The 19064-nt window shown below is 38.8% G+C and overlaps 1 protein-coding gene across 1 annotated transcript in view; it reads right to left on the bottom strand.

Annotated features, from left to right (window-relative positions):
- The window catches only part of NSMAF (neutral sphingomyelinase activation associated factor), a 39440-nt gene extending 21004 nt beyond the window's left edge, over positions 1 to 18436 (bottom strand). The window contains exons 1-10 of the mRNA XM_039390413.1: positions 18094 to 18436; positions 7899 to 7988; positions 7727 to 7805; positions 7568 to 7635; positions 7442 to 7478; positions 4589 to 4639; positions 2088 to 2159; positions 1667 to 1714; positions 1493 to 1545; positions 877 to 1006 (exon numbers count right to left, since the gene is read on the bottom strand). Coding sequence (XP_039246347.1) covers positions 877 to 1006; positions 1493 to 1545; positions 1667 to 1714; positions 2088 to 2159; positions 4589 to 4639; positions 7442 to 7478; positions 7568 to 7635; positions 7727 to 7805; positions 7899 to 7988; positions 18094 to 18146 — 681 coding nt within the window. The 5' untranslated portion in view covers positions 18147 to 18436. The remainder of the gene's footprint in view (positions 1 to 876; positions 1007 to 1492; positions 1546 to 1666; positions 1715 to 2087; positions 2160 to 4588; positions 4640 to 7441; positions 7479 to 7567; positions 7636 to 7726; positions 7806 to 7898; positions 7989 to 18093) is intronic.
- Between the last annotated feature and the right edge of the window lie 628 nt (positions 18437 to 19064).

Below are 19064 nucleotides of genomic sequence, written 5' to 3'. Positions count from 1 at the left end.
GCTTGTCTTTTCCTTGTCCTTAGGGCACTCAAATTAGGCAGATTCCTTTCTTCCCCCCAGGGTACTCAGATGAGAGCACTAGAGGTGGGCTTAGGTACTGAGTCCTGTGGAGGATACTAGCAGCCCAGCATTGGGATTAGAGGATGGGTCTGACTCAGTCCTTCATCTCTGGCCAGACACTGCTCTACCAGCCTGTGGGACCAGTCATATCAAGATGGAGCAACAGCAGGGCTGCTGACGCAAACTCACATGCTGACAAGCAAATTGGGAAAAAAATTAGCCTGAGAATAAAAATTTTCTGGTAACTGTGCCACTGCCATGTCCATATTGAAGGTGTTTCACAGAATCATAGCTAAGTCAGTAGCCTGCTAAGACTATCGCTGCTATTTCTGTGACAAAGTTCCAAAGCAGAAATCTGCAACAGGTACTCAGTTTTCCTCTAGAGAAAGAAACGACTAGTTTAAAAGAAAACCTAGCTAAAATCTTCCAAAGTAAACTACATGTATATAAAGCTCTCACTAGGTAGGGACGGCATCACAGAGTAAGATTTGAGAATTTATCTTAAATGAAGTGTTACAAAAAAAGATCTTCAAATATTAATAGAGAATGAACAAAGGACATTTTGTGCTTTGTCATTAGAAGGTAAATTTTAAGCAAGTTAGCACAGAATAAAGCCTCAGAAGAAGAGATACACTAAATGCAACAGAGCAGAACAGATCAAAGAAAACTAAGGAGCTTCTGATTATAACTGAAAATAGTGTCTTCCTGGAGATATGCTCTATGTGCATTTAAGAGAAATAGTACAGAAAATTAAATCTGTCCACTAGCAGGGCAGCGTGCTCATGTTGTATGCAAGATCATCTATGAGACACTTACAGGATATCCATTAAGAGGCTGGAAGTACAAGTTAGCATCAGTAACACACACATGCCCTGGATTAGTCACCAGTGGCGTCACCATTTCTGCTTTACATTCCATATGCAGCGTTTCAGAAATGCTTTGAAATCTACAAGTGAAGAAAAGGAGTAAGTTTACCTCCAGTTCTTACTTTGGTAGAGGCACCCTTAAATTCTTTAGAAAGGTTTTAGGTTAGCTTATAGCCTTGGAACATCAGAAAGGGGACTTCAGGAAGGATATATCACACAGGAAAAAAGTTTTTTGTTGAGATCTTTACTTGAATAGGCAGTCTGAAAAGGAATGCTGCTGCAGGAAACCAGTTGACTTTTCTATACAGTTTTATTTGACATATGCTGATGCCCAATTTACAATAAATTCACAGATAAACAAAACAGTTTAGAGACATAAAAAATTAACACGTTCATCTTCACAACATAGAATTTCCTACTCTCCATTCCAGATGCTTCAGAATTCAAAGATAACAGTCTGAATTAGAGAACTCACACTACCTTAAACAACCACCTAAGTATCAATGCAGTAAACTAATCAACCAAGCTAAAAATGATTTCTCTGTAGAAAGTGATTAGAAAAGTACCTGTTTTTGTCAAATGAAGTTCTAGCCAAGCGTGATTGCAATATAGCAGTTATCTAATGCGGAAGGAAAGAAAAGTAAATATGGTATATGATTCAAATAGAATTAAAGTTATTATTAAACAGTGATCATAATACCATTATTAAACAGAGATATTAGAAATAATCAGATACTTACCATGGCAGCTTGATCTCCCATCTTATCTAGACAAGAAGCCCTGTAAAGCTAAACAACAATCTTTAAGTGAAATAGCTCAGAGATCTCCCAGAGAGCTCAGAAGCTAACAGAAACAGGAGAGGCTTTCGCATTCTTTGTGACAGAATACTAAAATATCTATTATTACTTCTTTTTAAAGTAGGATAATGTTTGTTCATCGCTACTGGCATGTTATTACTTTGTCTGTATACTACCACTCTGCATACTAAAAGCTAATACAGGTTGCTTACGACAGCTGTCAGAACGAGATGTTGTTTTCAACTCTACATTTTAAAAATAGATACTCCAAGATTTTCATCTTGAGAACAAAAAAAGAAAACTCTACATTAAAAATCAAAAGATGCTGTGATGAAGTATGTAGTGATATCAAATAACCACATACCTGATGTAGAGTTTGCACAACATCTCCTACTTTCCCAGCAACATCCAGTTGGAATAAGTGTTCTGTTCTACCCTAAAATTAAAAGTACGTTTACCAGAAATGAGTTTCAAATAAAGCTCAGCGAAAAAAAAAAAAACCCTAAAATAAAAATAACAAAAAAACCCCAAACACCCTAAATTATAAATAAAGAAAATGAAGTAAAAGTATGCTATCAAAGATTGTGCTATACGTCAAACATTCCAAAAGCAGATGTAAAACCTGATCTTTTTTCTTTAGAAATTTACCTTCCCTGTGCTAAGCTCTTTGTGCAGTACTTTGTCCGCTGTTTGATACAATGCAACATAACAGCTTTGAAGTGAACAAATGAATGCATTGTAAACACCAGTAAATGTAGAGCTAGTACACGTTCTGCCTACTTTAATATCAGGTAAAAATAAAGTAAATATAGAACTAGAAAGTGACATATTACATTTAAACAGCTACTGTATATCTTGTAGACAAGAGATACCAGCCCATCAAATCTTTAAAATATGGGCTAAAAAAGTTAATCATTCTTCTCTACATAAATGGCTTTGAGAGGAAAAGATCCCAAATTCAATCACAGCCTATTTTGAAGAGTCATTTACAAAAGCCTCACTAACACATCACTCAGTATATGCGGAACCCTCCTTTTTCCCCTACAAAGTTTTTCCAGCTTTCTTAAGTGTCATTTCATAGTAGATTTTTCTGGTTTTAATGTAAGTGTATTAATAGTATAAGCATGAACCAACTGATACTAAATTTACACATAACTTACATTTAGCAAAGGTCGTGGGATCCTTTAATGACCCCTGAATACAGTATAAAACTATATCAACACACTCCTGTAGGTTTTTGTAAATTCTCAGGCTAGACTTTAAAAAAAAAAAAAGTGGTCAGTAAGAGTACAGCAAGACATTGATCAGTGGATATAGCCGGATTAATTTAAAACTGAAGGAAGGAAGACATGAAAATCTAGACAATCTTTGGTGTAATATATGTGATCAGAGCTGAACTGACACCAATCCAAGAGGAAAGCATGCTTCAGGAAGCAAATGGAACTGGGTTATAGGGAGACAAGGAATTCAGTGGCACTTTAGATAAACGCTTTGTAACATTTCACCCAGAGCACTATTTTCCTTCAACAGGGAAAAACACAGCTCTCAGAAATCCTAGTGGATGGTCTGTAAGGATTGCTTACAGCCAACAATGTAAAAGCTTATGTGAGCAGTTGTCTCTGTAGCTCTCCAACCATATGCAAAGACAATAGCTCAGTATTTTGTAATTGATCTGAAACAATCAATGCAAGACAAGGAAGATAAAATGTATTACCCAATTCCAGCACTCAGTGAAACATATGGAACTGGCAATGATTCAAGTAGAAGATATTTAGCAGCAACAGAAAAAAATTCTAAAGTGATTGAAGGTGAACTTGTTTTAAAATGCAGAAACACAGCTGCACTTTAGTGAAGTAAATTGTAATGGTTAACTGTCAGAAATGTTTTAGCTATGTATGAATCATAACTTAGGAGAAAATGAAGTGAAAAGCCTTCTAAACAGTCCTTCTGACTCTTTTCTTTTTCATTGTGTTGGCAATGGGATAAGGTATTTCTGTGATACTTAATAAATCTTGCACACAGATGCAAAACAGAAAATGGTAGGACTAGAAGACAAAACAGGTTTAACACATGAAGAATTAACAGAATAAAACAAACAAAGAAAGAAAAATTTAAACTCCTACTTTAGAGGCAGATCTAATCACAAAACCAACCCAAAGCAGTTGTTGGGAGAACAGAAATAATGTCTTGCCCTCTTTGCTGTTCACTACAGTAATGCAAATTTATGGACTTCATCATTCTTGAAATTTCTTACTTGCACAAATATATTGAGAAATATAATTCTGCTTGTTTCAATTCTTGGGCAATATGTCTAATGACTATGTATTTTCTTTTTGTGTCTGTGTCCTAACTCATCTCACACTTCAGGCAAAAAACCTTTACTTCCACGCCTTGAAGCCTCCAAGCTCTGAATCAGAGCACACCGACCCCATCAGCAGAAAGCAACCAGAAGTAACCTCCAATTTCTGCTGTGAGCCACCTTATCTGCAATTTCTTTGAAGTGTGAAGCACTCAGGTGGGAAATATCAATTAGCAATCTCTCATCTGAAGTCTGAGGAGAAGTCATTTAGCCAGGATGAGGCGTCCACTGAATACTAGCAGCCCACTGACAGCTCTGACCCTTGAGCCCACAGAGCTACACATCAAGGTAAACGGCAAGCATCAGGTCTGCAGTATGTCCTCCATGAAACATCAGAAAGCCATCATGGAAGAATTCAGAAGTGTTTTTTCAATATGTACAATTATTTTTTTTCAAGCTTTACTGTCATATTCTTCAAATGATAATTATCTTACTCATTCAGAAATGAGAACATAAATCCTTGCAAAACTTCGGCTTGCTAAGAACATTGAAAAATATATACTCACTCTTATTGTTTTATAGGGTGCAATAACATTCCTTTCTTTAATGAGAAAAACCTGAAAGAGACATTACAGTTTCAAACATTAAAAAATAATAAAATTAATCAGAAGTACTGATAAATACAAAGCTAAGACCACTGTTTAAGCAAGCAAAACACTGGGTTGTAATACCCTGCTTTAGCTACCCCAGATAAACTGTAGAAAAACAATGAGCTTTTATATCAGCTAGCAGCAAGAAGGGGCAAGAGTCCAATTTAGTTCAGGGGCTTACTTATGTAGTTTATAGTAGGCTTTCATGCTAATCATATGACCTTCAAGGAGTTGCAATACTAAAGCCAATACACACAGCTACATTCAGGAGAAGGATCCTCTTCTGGTGACTCATGGCCTTAGGGTTTTGTCCAAATGGGAATTATTCCAGACTGGCAACTCACAACATAAACTACTGTGTAAACTTTCTCAAATGAATGCCTTTCTTCTGCTGCTAAATGTTTTGCTTACAGTTCCAGCCACCATGGACACCAGATTTCCTCTCTCATCCCATGACATGCTTCTGAACAGTTTTATTTCTTCTCACATCTGAGAGGATCTCCCCCCACCCAAAAGCTACATGAAACTACTCTCCTTCACAACACTCTCACAACTTCTATAAAAAGACTTTACTGCTAGCACACTGGTTTGTAGATACTTGCGCCTTACTATCCATTGTCTGAAAGACAAGCCAGAAATAAGTCATAGTTTTGCTCTGTTTGTAGGGAAAGCTCAAACTTGCTAAAGTTTGCTAAAGGCCTAAAGTATAAGATTCAGGATTGGTTCTGAACTGCACAAAACACACTGGACTGCATTACCTACTGTCTTCTAGTTCATGGCTCAAGAGACTTGGCTGATCAAAGACGCTTTTCCAGTGCCTTGGTTTCATTCCTACAGCCACCACATCTGTGGTTCTACACTCCAAGGCACTGTGGCAGCAGCCTCAAACCAAGGATAAGTATTAAACTTGCAAGAACAGATAGGTACAATGCTCTAGCCAGAAATCTTCTGGTTGCTACATAGAGCCTTCCCACTTTCACCAGCTGACAACAGAGCCAGCCTTCACCACAGGACCACTCACAACACTGCCCAGCTAAAGAAAGCAAGTGGTGTGCTTAGAAGCTCACAAGCTCAGCATGCCTCTCTAAGTGCTACATAAAATATAATGGTAATTAGTGTCATTCATCTGACATCAGCATGTACAGACCTGAATCACGCCAGAGGAGAATCACAATGAGAAACCTGCATTACGTTCAGATCACTCTTCTGTGGGGTAACTAAACATTTTTCTACACTGAATACTTCATGTTACATGAAGTAGACATGGGGTGTTTTCCTTTACTTGTCAGCCAAGCAAAAATTTTAGCATACTGTATTCATTTCCTATTTTGGAGGATTTCCCTCCAATTTTATCTTGAGAAAAAATACTAAAATAATCTCAAATTATTATTCCCATTTACTGTATTTTAAAATCATTAGTTTCTAAGTTGCCTGCTGCATAAAGCAAAGCTGTTTATCCAGTTATGTATTAACAATTTTTTTTTTGAGTCTAAAAGGCAAAGATGTTTAAGATGTTCCAATTATTCACCACATGCAGTTTCCTACAAGGCAAAACTCTACTTAGAAATATATTTATAATTAGATCATGATGTGTCATAAGTACAAGTGACTACTTGACACTTGAAGGTCTGTATGCCTCTTATACAAAATACCAGCATTTATCATGCCACCCAACCATTTCAGAGCACTTCCACAGAGACAGGAGGATGACTAGCGAGCTACACATGGGAGGAATAGGGGGGTGCTAACTACACTTGCCATCTTAAAAGTTATTCTCCTTTCCTATGAGATGTTTTTTATAATCATTTATTCTTAAGAACCATTTACTAATGATGCATGGTGGAACCATTGCATGGAACAGTTAGAAACACCTTTTTTACAAACACTCAATATACAAAAATCCCACCAACTCAAGAAATCTTGACTACACAATATTCTTCACAGAAGCAGTTTTGATGAAATTATATATACCGATTAACACAGTCCACAAACTTCTCTGGCACCGATAATGTTAAATGTCTGAGTTCATTTTTGACTGCAGCAGTACATAACTGAGCAAGGCTATCAATTTCAGGTATTGCTAAGAACAGGTTTCACAAATATGCTAGAATGTTTAAAATTGTACTTCCCACCTCAACACCATTCTTTCCCGAAATGAAAACATCGTTTTGAAACTTTTACAGCTTTAGAACACTTACCAACTGCAATTCATTAAAATTTGAAGTGTATTCCCTTGGTTAACTTTAAGTATGAACGTATCCAAGTTAATCAAAACTCTTGATTGAAACTTAAAGATAGTATTTCAAGACAGCTTCTGAAAACTGTTTGGTGGACATACAGCACAAACCAAAGTTTTCACAAAGCTGAAATGCAAGGATCAAGATGTCTTTGCCATTACCACAACACACTGCAGGAAGTAGAAGAAAGCAGTATAACAAGACCAAACTAAAGATGATTAATAATATGTTTCATTTCAGTCTACCCTCGCCTTTCATTCAATTCTGAAGTTGTCTTAAGCTCTATTATAAAATGCACAGTGCAAAAAGTTCACTTTATGAAACTAATGACTTAATGAAGTCATTAACAGTTCGAAATTTCCAGCATTAATAGATTCATATTACTGCTGAGACACCAGTTAGTTTTGTTTTCAGTTAACTCCCCACCCTAGGACTCCAGTTTTGAGACAAACACCATTAAAGAATCCAAGCTCGCTTGTTTATGTAACCTCACTCATTTATACATCAAGAATCTGTTATATGCAGGTCTTACCTGGCTACATAGAACTGAAATCCCTCCGGATGTATCCCTAAAATGTAAATAAGATATTTGAAGTGATGGGCATTTCAGCTTTAAAAGAAGTTAAATACATGTATACAGTAACCCAAATTCACCTACCGTGTGAAAGGGTTATTTGCTTCATTATCTTCTGGGGCTTTTATACTAATGCAGTCTCTCAATGGTATCTGCAGTAAGTTATAAAAATATAAAACCTTTCTTAAAACCTGTTTAAAGAGAATCTTAAGTTACCAGAAAATTTAAGTTTGCACTGCTTACCTTGATAATGGGTTGGATATTGTCATCTGGTTCAAAAATAATTGACTTTGAACAGATTTTTAGAGAGCCTCTGAATTTTCTAAAAGAAATAATAATTAAAAAAAATTAGTTGTGTTTGAATACATGAGACTAGAATGACTCCAGTAAATGAAGTTACGTAAAAGTTGCGTACCTTTCATCTTTGTGACCTTTATTTATAATATGATTAGCTGTGTGCTGTTCAAAATAATATTCTTCCAGGTTAAGAAGAAGTAGTGAAAACCTACAAATAAATAAAAATCATTTATTCCAAGAGGAAATACCTTAACAGTCAGTATTCTTAATAAAAGCTATCAAGTGTTTAGGAAGTCTTCACTGATTTCTGCACTGTGCCCCATATACCAAGAATGCATTAATTTAACTTTTTAAAAGAACAACTTATAGGAAAATTTGTATACACGTGAAGATCGGTTGATGCTCTTCCAACACATATAAGGTTAGATATTTGATTCTGTTCACGTGCCTTCGGCAGAAACTATTCTAGTATATCCAGGCTTTCTACCCAGTAAAGATCAGTGTAGGCCTGACCAGCCAGTCAAAACGTGCAAAAAAAAGGAAGGGCAGGAACTAATTGCTTAGAATGAAGGAAATTAGATCATTTTGAAGCAAAGCCAAATTACATTGGTCTAAAGTGTTAAGTGAAAACACGTTCACAGATTTTATGACACAGCTGAGTCACTCGATGACCTCTGAGGAAGCATTGCCTTCCTCTCCAACCACACGTCCCGTACTTCCTCTTTACCACCACCTGTTCAACCCCACAGTAAGCCCATGTGGACTAATCCAACCAACAACAAACCTCAACAACAACAAAACAAAAATAAGAAATTGAAGTCTTCCAAAATATTTAATTGTTGGGCTGGTACCACTTAACTGCAAATGAGGCAGATCAGAGGGAACATGAAAATGCATTCTCTAACAACTTAAACTGCTGCAAGTGATGAAAACTCAACAACTTTCTAACAGGGTGAACACTCAGTCACTTAGTGTTTCAGCTGTGGGGAATGCCAGTGGATACTGGTACAGCAGGAGGAGCAAAAATGTATCACTTCAGTTGGAAGTAAAATAGCTTGTTTGCGCACAGGGCTGCTCTGATCTACAGAAGTACTTAGTATTTATTCACATCCACACTTGGAACTTTTTGTACTGCGTTCATGATGTACTTTGCAAGAGATGCCTGTGAAAACACTATTAAACACCAAGAGTCCCCAGAGAAGTATTCAAACAGCAGTAAATACATGGAGAGTTCACAAAATGAACTGGATGAATTGAATAGCCTGTTCATTAAAAAAGCATATTTCACAATAGAAAAAAATAGCATTATTGAGAAATACATCTTGTTCACTTAAAGATTTGTGTTGTGGCTCTTACACTAAACAGAACATAACGATAAAAGTTTACTGTAACTACAAGTAACAGTGGGTCCATATATTCAAAAATGCTTGCGTGTCCAAGACACTTTGTCCTAATTCTCTGCTGCTTTTTCAAAACAGCTTATCTTTACCACTCCTCTCTTTAAAACAGGCATTTTATGGTCCCACTGTGCTAGTTTTGGCTTGATTTTCTTCACAGTATCTACTATGGGGCTTTGTTTTGGATTTGTGCTGAAAACAGTGTTGATAATTCAGAGGTGGTTTTGTTATTGCTGAGCAGTGCTTAAACAGAGTCAAGGCATTTTCTGCCTCTTACATCACCCTGCCAGCGAGGGGGCTGGGGGTGCACAAGGAGTTGGAAGGGGACACAGCCAGGACAGCTGACCCCAACTGACCAAGGGGCCATACGAAACCATAGCAGCTTCCACACAGTTACCATTAAATTCTATTTTCTCAACACATCATCCAGTTGAAATCATCTGGGACCAACTTAAAATCTCTGTGCTTTTGCAAACTCAGATCTTGCAAGTCCTATCACATGTTAAAATTCAAGCTTTTTAATAAAGCTACATTTGGGTATATAAAGAGCCATTCACCATCAAAATGTTTTTTCCAGTATGTATAAAAATATACATTTAGTTTATAATCCACAAGCCGAAATATTTAAATAAAAAGTTAAGGACAAAGGCAACACCCAGATTTGTTTGAAAAATATTTTATTTCATCAGGAAACAGACACTGTTGACATAGGGAATGAGCTTCACAGCAATGACATACATGGCACCATAAATTTTTTTCCCCAGGAAAGATGACAATGCCTGTTCGATAGAATTCATTTCTGAAATTCTTCATTCTTGGGCTCTTTCCTTTGTCTCACCTACTTTTTTGACAAACTCCTCACATTTTTATACTCTTTCCAAATTCATCTGTTGACAGCACTGGCAATTACTAGATTTTACTTTTAAGCTTTTGGTAAATGCAGGCATCCTTCATATATTCAAGACAAGCCATGTTTTTACATCAAAATATTGGCTTTTATTGCCAGTAACTAGAACATGCTTACCATAACCCAAAACACATTAACCAAGAGAGTTCTCTTCCAAACTTTTCATTATAACTATCTGCATGAAACTGTTATCTTTATACTTTATGGATCAATTCACCTTCCCAAAATCAGAAGCTGTGGGCTACTGAGAAGGATTTGAGGTACACTTTCCCTGGCATAATCCTCACTCCTACTGAATCAGATGATTTCATGACAAAAATAATGCACAAGGTATGCACAAAACCTCAAGAAAAACTCTTCATATAGGCTAATTAGGTACTGTGGGAAATGGTAGGTTTCTTCCCTTTAAAATGCCATGTTTACTAGCAGCATCCAGTTTAACCTTTTGCTATTCTCTCTCTCTGTGTCTCTTCCACATGACTACTCACTCCCCAGGTTTACAGAGACAGCATCTCTGCAGAGCTCCTTGCTGGAGACCAGTGACCTCCTAAGCCATGATCTCACGTTCACTGATCTCAGCTTTCCTGTCTTGAAAAAGATTTGTACTGCTGGCAGCTGTTAAAGCATTTCTTCAAACTTTATACATCATATAGGGCAAGTGCATTTTCCACATTTTATCTTTCCCCTCCACTCTCCACAGAGTCCATGTGGTTCTGCAGACTCTTCCAAGCATTTCTATACTTGTTGCTACTCTACTTGCAATTCCATTTACTCTAACTGCATTTTCCTATATTTTTTAGGCTGCAATAAGTCACTTCTGCAGGCAGACAGAGTCAGATATCAAATCTCCACAAATAGAATCACCAATCTCTACTCTTCTCAAGCACCATGGCACATTGGGATGAACTTACAGCCTGTCCAAAGATTCTGTCACAAAAGCTGCCCCTTTTAAAAATTGATACAATGCCATAAACGAAACCAAAATTTTCAGACTTGCATCTCAACTACTGGCTAACAAAGCCAGACCAGTTCAAGTTACAGCTAATAATGAACTCTTGAGATTATGATGCCTCATCTCTGGATGAGAAATTCCTCATGGAATTTCTCAACTAATCTCAGTCTTTACTGGTTAAGTATCTAAATTTCATTTGCCTGTGTTAATGATCCATAGGGTTGTCAAAAAAAGGAAAAAAGTCAAGTTTCATCAGATGTTACTTGAGTACAGTCAGAGTTTTTTATCTTCACAGAACAAATGTCTTTCACATAAACAAATAGAGCCACTGATAGTTATTGTATCAACAGGGTCCCTCTTGAGAGCCATCACTACACAGGATGATTCTTCAGGCTTGCCAGGAGGATAGCAGTCTCAAGTATTTTGCATGAGTAGGAAAAGTGTTGTGAAGGCCTGAAAAAAGCAGGACATCAACCACAACAGCTATAAAATTACAGCACTGGGGATCTTCAACATGCAACTGAGCAGCTGGACTTTAGACTGACTGCCTCCCAAAGAGCTGAAGAAGGTATTCCAAAGACACATATCAAGAAGACTGGCATACCAAACGTATATACTATCAACTGCTACGTAGTCCTACAACAAGAATTTGAATGCATGCTTAGTATAGACCTAAAATAGTAATTTAATTCTTCTGCACATGACAGGACAACAACAACAACAACAAAACACCCCCCCCCCCCAACAAATAACAGTAGTAAGAGAATGCACGAGATGCCCTGTATAAGAAACTGATTAAACCTGTGATGGGTGAAAACTGAGTTTTGGTCTTCAGCCACTGAGCAGCTGTACAATTCCCTGTGCTGAGTAATGAACAGCACAGACTGTACGCCTATGACTATCACACTGCCCTGGATCACAGAACCAATGTCAACTGAAATAACAATAAGCAAGTCTGTTCCCAGTCTACACTCCCTTGCCCTCAAGTCTGACCGCAAGACATAAAAAAACCCCTCAACCTCAGCAGTTAGTCAGGCAAATCATAAGCTTTAATTGGAAAATGTACAAAAATGCTTTATCTAAAATGAAAATGGTCGGGGGGGTTTTTTGTACTTTTAAATTATCAGCAAGAACCACTGTCTGGAAAAAAACAACAAAACAAACCAACCAACCAAAACCCCAACAAAACTAAAAACAACAACAACAACAACAAAAACCACCACACAAAAAAACTAACCAACCAACCAAAAACCCATCAAAAACCAAGCAAACAAAAAAACCCAAACAAAACCCAATTCTGGTTCTAACAGAAAGAGTTGTGTTTAATAGAAATCAAAGGGACCTTCTACATTTGCCTACTGCTGTTTTCCTATACTACAGTAATGATCAAATATCACAAAGTTCTTTTTCAGGCAAACAGAAAAGGATCAATTTTGAGATATTTTTGTTATTATCAGCAAGTAGTTAATTTTAATCCATTTTCAAAATGAATAACCCAATTTTTACTTAAAAATTCCCAACTATAAATGATTTAATGAGTGTTTATTAAAAATCTACTTAGAGAAATTTCTTGGAAAGCAAGTCAAATATTCTTGACACAAAATCCTTTGAAATCAAGCAACAAAACTCACACCTTAAAGTGTATTACAGGCTATTTTTAAGCTTGCTTCCTAATAAAGACACATATCACAGGTTTATGTCTGCAATTTTGTGGTCACAATGCTATTTAATGTCTTGCAACAGACTGATGAAGTTAGTAAGCCACAGCCATGTCTTCAGGGATCATTGACCATTTTTACTTGTACATTTAACTTGACATACTAGACTATTCAAAAAAACAACAAAATATTATTTTGAAAATGACACAGAGAGACAAATTAGACAAGATTTTCAAAGCAAGTTCAAACCCCACCAAAGTAGCTATACAGAGTGAGAGTTTGCAAGGTTTTCAATGCCTTGTACTATAGCTTCTTAACAGTCCAGTCTATATCCTCAAAAGTCTCCTCAGTAGCAAGTTTTCAGAAAACTTCCAAAATGATGGTATTTTCTTAATACTTGTAATATTTGAAAGTTGCAACTTAAGGGGAAAAAAAAAAAAAAGAGAAGCAGTTTCAATAGCTTTGCTGGTCCCACCCACTTGTAATGCCTCAAAATCTACTTACAATTGTGGAGATCAGCCAATTGTGACTGAAAAATTCATCACATTAGCAGATAGACCAGAAAGCAAGCTTCTGTTCAGAGCTGTGGAGTTTTCTCAGGACAGTTTTGCACAGTTTTAGTAACCTGGATCAGTCCACGGAAGGGCACATGAAGTACCAGAGCCAGTACAATGCGAAGGGGTCAGGTGCAAGAGCAAGGTGGTTGGGAACAAGGCCTTATCCTTTGGAAGGCAGCAAATCGGCACAGCAGCTCTGCTGTCAGAGGTGCTGAGAAAGAGGCAGTTTCACTTCCCAGGGTGAAATAAATTAGCAGCCACCACTGCCACCCAGGCAAAGCCTTGAGCTTTACAAGCTTGAGCTCACTGTAAGTGGGTGGAAAGGCACTTATGCCATTACTTCTCAGGTTTAATGTAAGTTCGGTATTCAAAATCAACAGCAGCAGCAGCTTGGTGTGGGGAGAAAGAAGAACATGATAGGTAAGGGAATATCTTCTATTATAGCAATTCACATAGCTGGAAAAACCAACACCACCAACTTCAAATAACACAAGAAGTTTCACAGATCTAAAATGGAAAGATTTTCAGCCATAGAGTTGTGCCTGTCGGTAGGAGGTTGTATTGAGCGGAGGTAAAGCAATGTTTAATCAATATAACATAGGCACACTCACCTCTGCATCCCCCCAGATAACTTTAATGTAGGCTCTAACAGCTTTTGTGTTAGCACACCTTCAATTCCCACCCACTGTGAGAAGTATACAGAGCCTAGTGAAGAGTTAATCTTTTAATAGTGTATGAGGAGCTGTTTGAGCTTAAAAGGTAAACACCTACACTTAAGGGGAGAAGTAAATTAAAGCATGCCACTATAATTTTGCTTGAAGACTTATTTCAAATTCCTGGCTTTCTATATTCCCCCAAAAATTATACTAAGAATAACCAAAAAAATCATATGCAAGTGATGTGGACAGTATTTTCTTGTGAAGGGAATCAATATTGCTTTGAGAAGCAGCTTCAGGGGAAGAAAAAAAAAGAAAGGGAGCGACCTTGCCAATAAAAACATAACTTACTGCCTTTTTCAAAGAGCTCCCATGCAATTGCCACTCAAAAAAGGGCTGGGCAATACAAGTCAAGAACACACCCAAGATGCATAGGAATACTAGGACCTAAGTAGTAGGAAAACACACGAAAAGCTTCACCTCATGTTATGTCATTCTCAATACACAAGGTTTGAGAACCCAAACTGCACCCGAACATTCCTAGCATTGTTCAGAGTACGCAACAAAGAAGCGAAACACACTTTACAAACTGCAAACTGGGCTTTAAGAGTCCTGCCAAGATACTACAAAATATCCTCCAAATAGAAAGTGTGGTGCATCAGATTTAGTCTACTTGAGAATTTTACTTTTACTTTGCTTGATGAGCATGTACCTCTATCCTTCAATTTGAAAAAAACTCATCTGAGATCCAAAAACACGTGGAGGAAAAAAAGAAAACAAAACAACAAACCTACAGTTCATTTTATATACCCATATATATATACCCATATTTATATACCCATATATTTTTATATACCAATTTTGTCTATGAACTGAAGCACTGGACTTGTTCAAACTGGACAAAGAAATGACTGTGCAGGGATCAGTACCTTGGCAAAAGCCTGTTTATACCACCCAAAGAAGGTACACCACTGATCCTTCTTTAAATTCCTAATCTGTGATTGAATTCTTACTATTTTCATCACTTCATCAGAAAAGCACATGCTAGAAATCTACTTGGACACAAGGATTTCAAGTGGCTGATCCAACACATCTTGCACAATCACTTGATTTGATACTGGAAGTACAAGCCCAATAATAAAAGGACGTTGCAGGGATGAAAAAGCAGGCCAGCCCAATCCAGCAGCAGCCCAAAGCTATGTAAAATCAATTCTAAAATTAAACCCTCTCCTAACAAGAGCTAAGTATCTATAGGCCAGCTGTAGGACTCATTTGTTGATGTCTGAATAAAAGCTTTCGTTATGTATATTTTGTCCCAATAGAGTAAGATAATGCTCCAGATACCAAAAAAATAAATAAAAAATAAATACCCCAATGCACAAGCAGCCATCACACAAAAGATCCATCTGCAGCTCCTACATGCTGCCAGTAGGTTGTGTCACGTGAGTGATACTTCCAGCAGAAGAGATGAACTCCTCACACAGGAAGCCGAGAACCGTGCAAGAATATCCAGGAGAACTATTTATAGAGTCTATATGTATCAAGTGGTACAGCGTTACACTTGCCCATCTTTGGGCACGCTGCCAACAGAACCGAGAAATCACTTTACTAAGGGAGTGACAACCTGAGTCAAAACACCATGTAATTTACTTTGAAGTTTTGTGACTAAAGTTGTTTGTAAAAAAAGGATTCCTGTTCATGAAGGATTAACATTTTAGGGCTTAAATACACTGGATAAGCATGCATACAGCACTAAATAAAAAGGGACATAACTTTCTTTACCATGAACACCTGGGCAAAGTGAAAATAGAGATGAACACAGCTAAAACAGAGATACAGATGAATTTTAAGGATAAATTCTTCATAGAATGAACCCTCCTCAGTAGGGACACGGATTTGTTTAATCAAATGTAAAGTAAAACCCACTCCTTGTCCTCAGTGTGCACACAGGACGTTTCAACATTTTCTTGTTTTCTACTAGAAAATGGCACATAGTCAGAAAAGAAGGTTTATGTAACCAGATATTAAAGTGGACTAACTAATTCGTTAAGAAGATATATTTTTGTTTCGGATCACTTAAAATCACTCAGATCTCCCCCCACTTAAAGCAACTGCACAAGAAGATTTAATTTGCTTACCAAGTTTCACAGTACTCTTAACCAGAACTTCCATAGCTTACAGCCTTCTGGATAGCAAGGTACAAATAAAACCAACCAAACAACAACAACGCCAAAACCTAAACCCCAAACCATGCACCAAATGCAGCTGCCACAAAGTTTCAAAAAGTCCCAGCTATCTCAACTAGGAAATATCTACATCAAGGATACAAAGACCAAGAGAAGCTTTAAAGCAGAAGCTGGTGTCTCTGTGTAACCACTACCCAACAGGAAGGAGAAAAGTTCTGAGAGGCTGTCCCTTCAATTAAGTAATAAAGAGCTGGGTTTTTTTGCTGTTTTAAGGTAGAACTTTAAGGAAAACAGGTGACAAAAATTCAGTATTTCTAATCTGACATTTCAAAGCTCAAAATCTTTTAAATCACTTAAATGTTTTTAAGATTTCCTAATTCAGAAAAGCACAGGAAGAGAAGGAGGGGAAAAGACCTGATATGCAGTACAAAATATACACAAATTTACTTTGATTTTACATGAATATCAATTGCTAGGTAAGGGCAAGAAACAGAGAAATGAGTTTGCAGATACAGGAAAAGCTGCCAGTGCAAATGAGAACAAGACTCATCCTTCATGAAGTGCTCATATTACAAGCTCAAATAATAAAATCCTGAAATGCTTCCAAATATGACCAAAGAAAAAATGTTCTCATCGATAACTGCAGATCAGTAACGCTGGCGCACATTGATACCTTGAGTTTGTTTTCAGGGCTTTTTAGAAGAGATTTAGATCCCATTCCGGTTCTTTGGGACAAGTCTGATGAGTTTTGGCCTTTTTACTCAGCTTCTCAAAAAAAAATACTTAACAGAGCTAACAGAGTCATTCTTCTTGATTTTCCTACAATTAAGATGTTTTACTTAAAAAAACAATTAAAATTAATTAAAAATCTTTCTCTTTTCCTTCTACACAGGAAGACTGTCCATTCCCCCTGCAGCCCTTCACACACAACTGAAAACACAGCAGGCCCCAAAAACAACGAGATAAACAAGAGGACAAAAAGTGATCCTGAACACGTTTGTACTTCAAAAAACACTTCAGAGGATGTGGTAGCGTCAGGGGCTGTACAGCCATGAATCAGAATTTATATGGACAGAGTGAGTCCAGCTCTTCATCATGCGGTTTTCTCACCAACAATAAACAGTGCTGTGTAACCAGCAGAGACCTGCAACAGGAATTTGCGCAGGGCTTGCACGGGACTAGCCTGATGCCTCCACACGGTTCCTGCAGCAGGAAACAACGGGGGATCCCTGTTTCCCCCAGAGAAGACACCGTATCCCTCTGCTGCATGACCCACGCCGACCTATTGCTTTCACCTTATATTTCCTACCTGGAAATATAAAGATTGGAAAGGACTCTGAAACTCTGCGACAAGCCATATGCAGATAAGCCACATAAAAAGAAAGTGGGACACTACCCAAAAATAAAGGAGTAAAGTCAGGATACACTGACTTTATCACTGGCTCAGCACGTGTGATGAGCCTTTGTTTGTATGTTCAGAAAGAAAACAGCTTACAGTCAGCAAGCAGGAACGGGCTAATTGAATTTAATACTTTAAAGAGCCAGCACAGAGTCTGTAATTTAAGGGCTGACAATACACTGATTATAGTGTTCAGGGAGAGGGGGGGGGTGGGGGAAGGCAAAGAAAAAAAAAAAAAGCAAAGAAAAAAAAGTAAAGAAAACGAACGATAGTAAAGCAGAGCTGTAGTTCCATGCCACCAACACAACTAAGGACAAATGAACAGAAATCTACAGGCGCTATTTTCATGCAGTTTACACAAGGCAAGCAGCATCCCTACTTTCCCAGGTCCTTTCTAGACCCTTTTCGGCCTTAACTCCGGGCAGTCACCAGCCACCTGATCCCAACAGTAACAAAACGAGGCAGTGCAGCAGCAGCCGGGCTCTGCTCCCGGCGCTCCGCCGGGGCCTCCCTGGAGGCCGCGCTGCCGCTCCGCCGGGTCCGCTGTGGGGCCGCGGCCGAGCGGTGGCGGCCGGGGCAGCGCCAGGGCAGTGCCGCTCACCTCTCCTTGGAGTACAGCTCCCGCTCCAGCCGCCGCCTGCGGATGAAAGCCATAGAGCCGCCCGGCCGAGGTGCCGGTGCCGCCGCCACAGCAGGCCGGGCCGGGCCAGGCCGCGCCTCAGGGAGGCGGGGAGAGCGGGCCGGCCGCGGCCGCAGCCGGGCTGGCGGGCCCGGCCCGCCCCGTTTATAGCGCGGAGAGGCGGGGGAAGGTGGCTCAGGCAGCCGAGGAAAAAGAGCCTGGCGGCACCGAGGGCTCTGCGCCGTCGCCCGGTGCGGCGTCTCTGCGGCCCTGCGGGGCCTCTGCGGCGCGGAGCAGAGAAGCGCACAGGGAGAAAAGCTCACGCTGTATCGCACCGCGAAACTGCCCGTGTATTTGGGTTAAAATAAAAATTGTCAGTGTAGTGCCATTGCAGTGAGATTCATTCTGCCCGTGATGCGTGTGACAAGAGCTGCCTGACAAGTATTGAAAGCCTAGAAATACAGAACAGCCTGAGTTCGGAGGGACCCTTTAAGGATCACCGGCTCTAACCCCTAGCCCTGCACAGGGTCATCCCCAAGACTCACATCATGTGCCTAAGAGCATTGTCCAAACGCTTCTTGAACTCTGTCAGGCTTGGTGCCGTGACCACTTCCCTGGGGAGCCTGTTCCAGGGCCCAACCACCCTCTGGGTGAAAAACCTTTTCCTGATATCCAAACTAAACCTACTCATGCCATGCTCAGCTTCATGCCATTTCCTGTCCCTGTCCCTGCTTAGAAAGACTCTATGGAAAGGGGAGGTAAATAAAATCCCTGAGTTCATATAAAACCCCTTCCGTTCACACAACTGCCACTGTATCTGAACAATGTGTTTACTGACAAGATCTCCTGTACAGTATAAAAATGCTGCTCTTTAAGTATTTATAAGTTTAAAAAATTGATTCATGGAGGGGATGTAGTTTTTCACACAGGAATAAAAAGAAGTTTAGGCTTCT

This window comes from Pipra filicauda, unplaced genomic scaffold, assembly GCF_003945595.2.
Source record: "Pipra filicauda isolate LSUMZ 115617 unplaced genomic scaffold, ASM394559v2 scaffold81_size6448238_pilon, whole genome shotgun sequence".
Lineage (NCBI taxonomy): Eukaryota > Metazoa > Chordata > Aves > Passeriformes > Pipridae > Pipra > Pipra filicauda.
The sequence above is the reverse complement of the archived record's forward strand: the minus strand, read 5'-3'. Positions and strand labels throughout refer to the sequence as shown.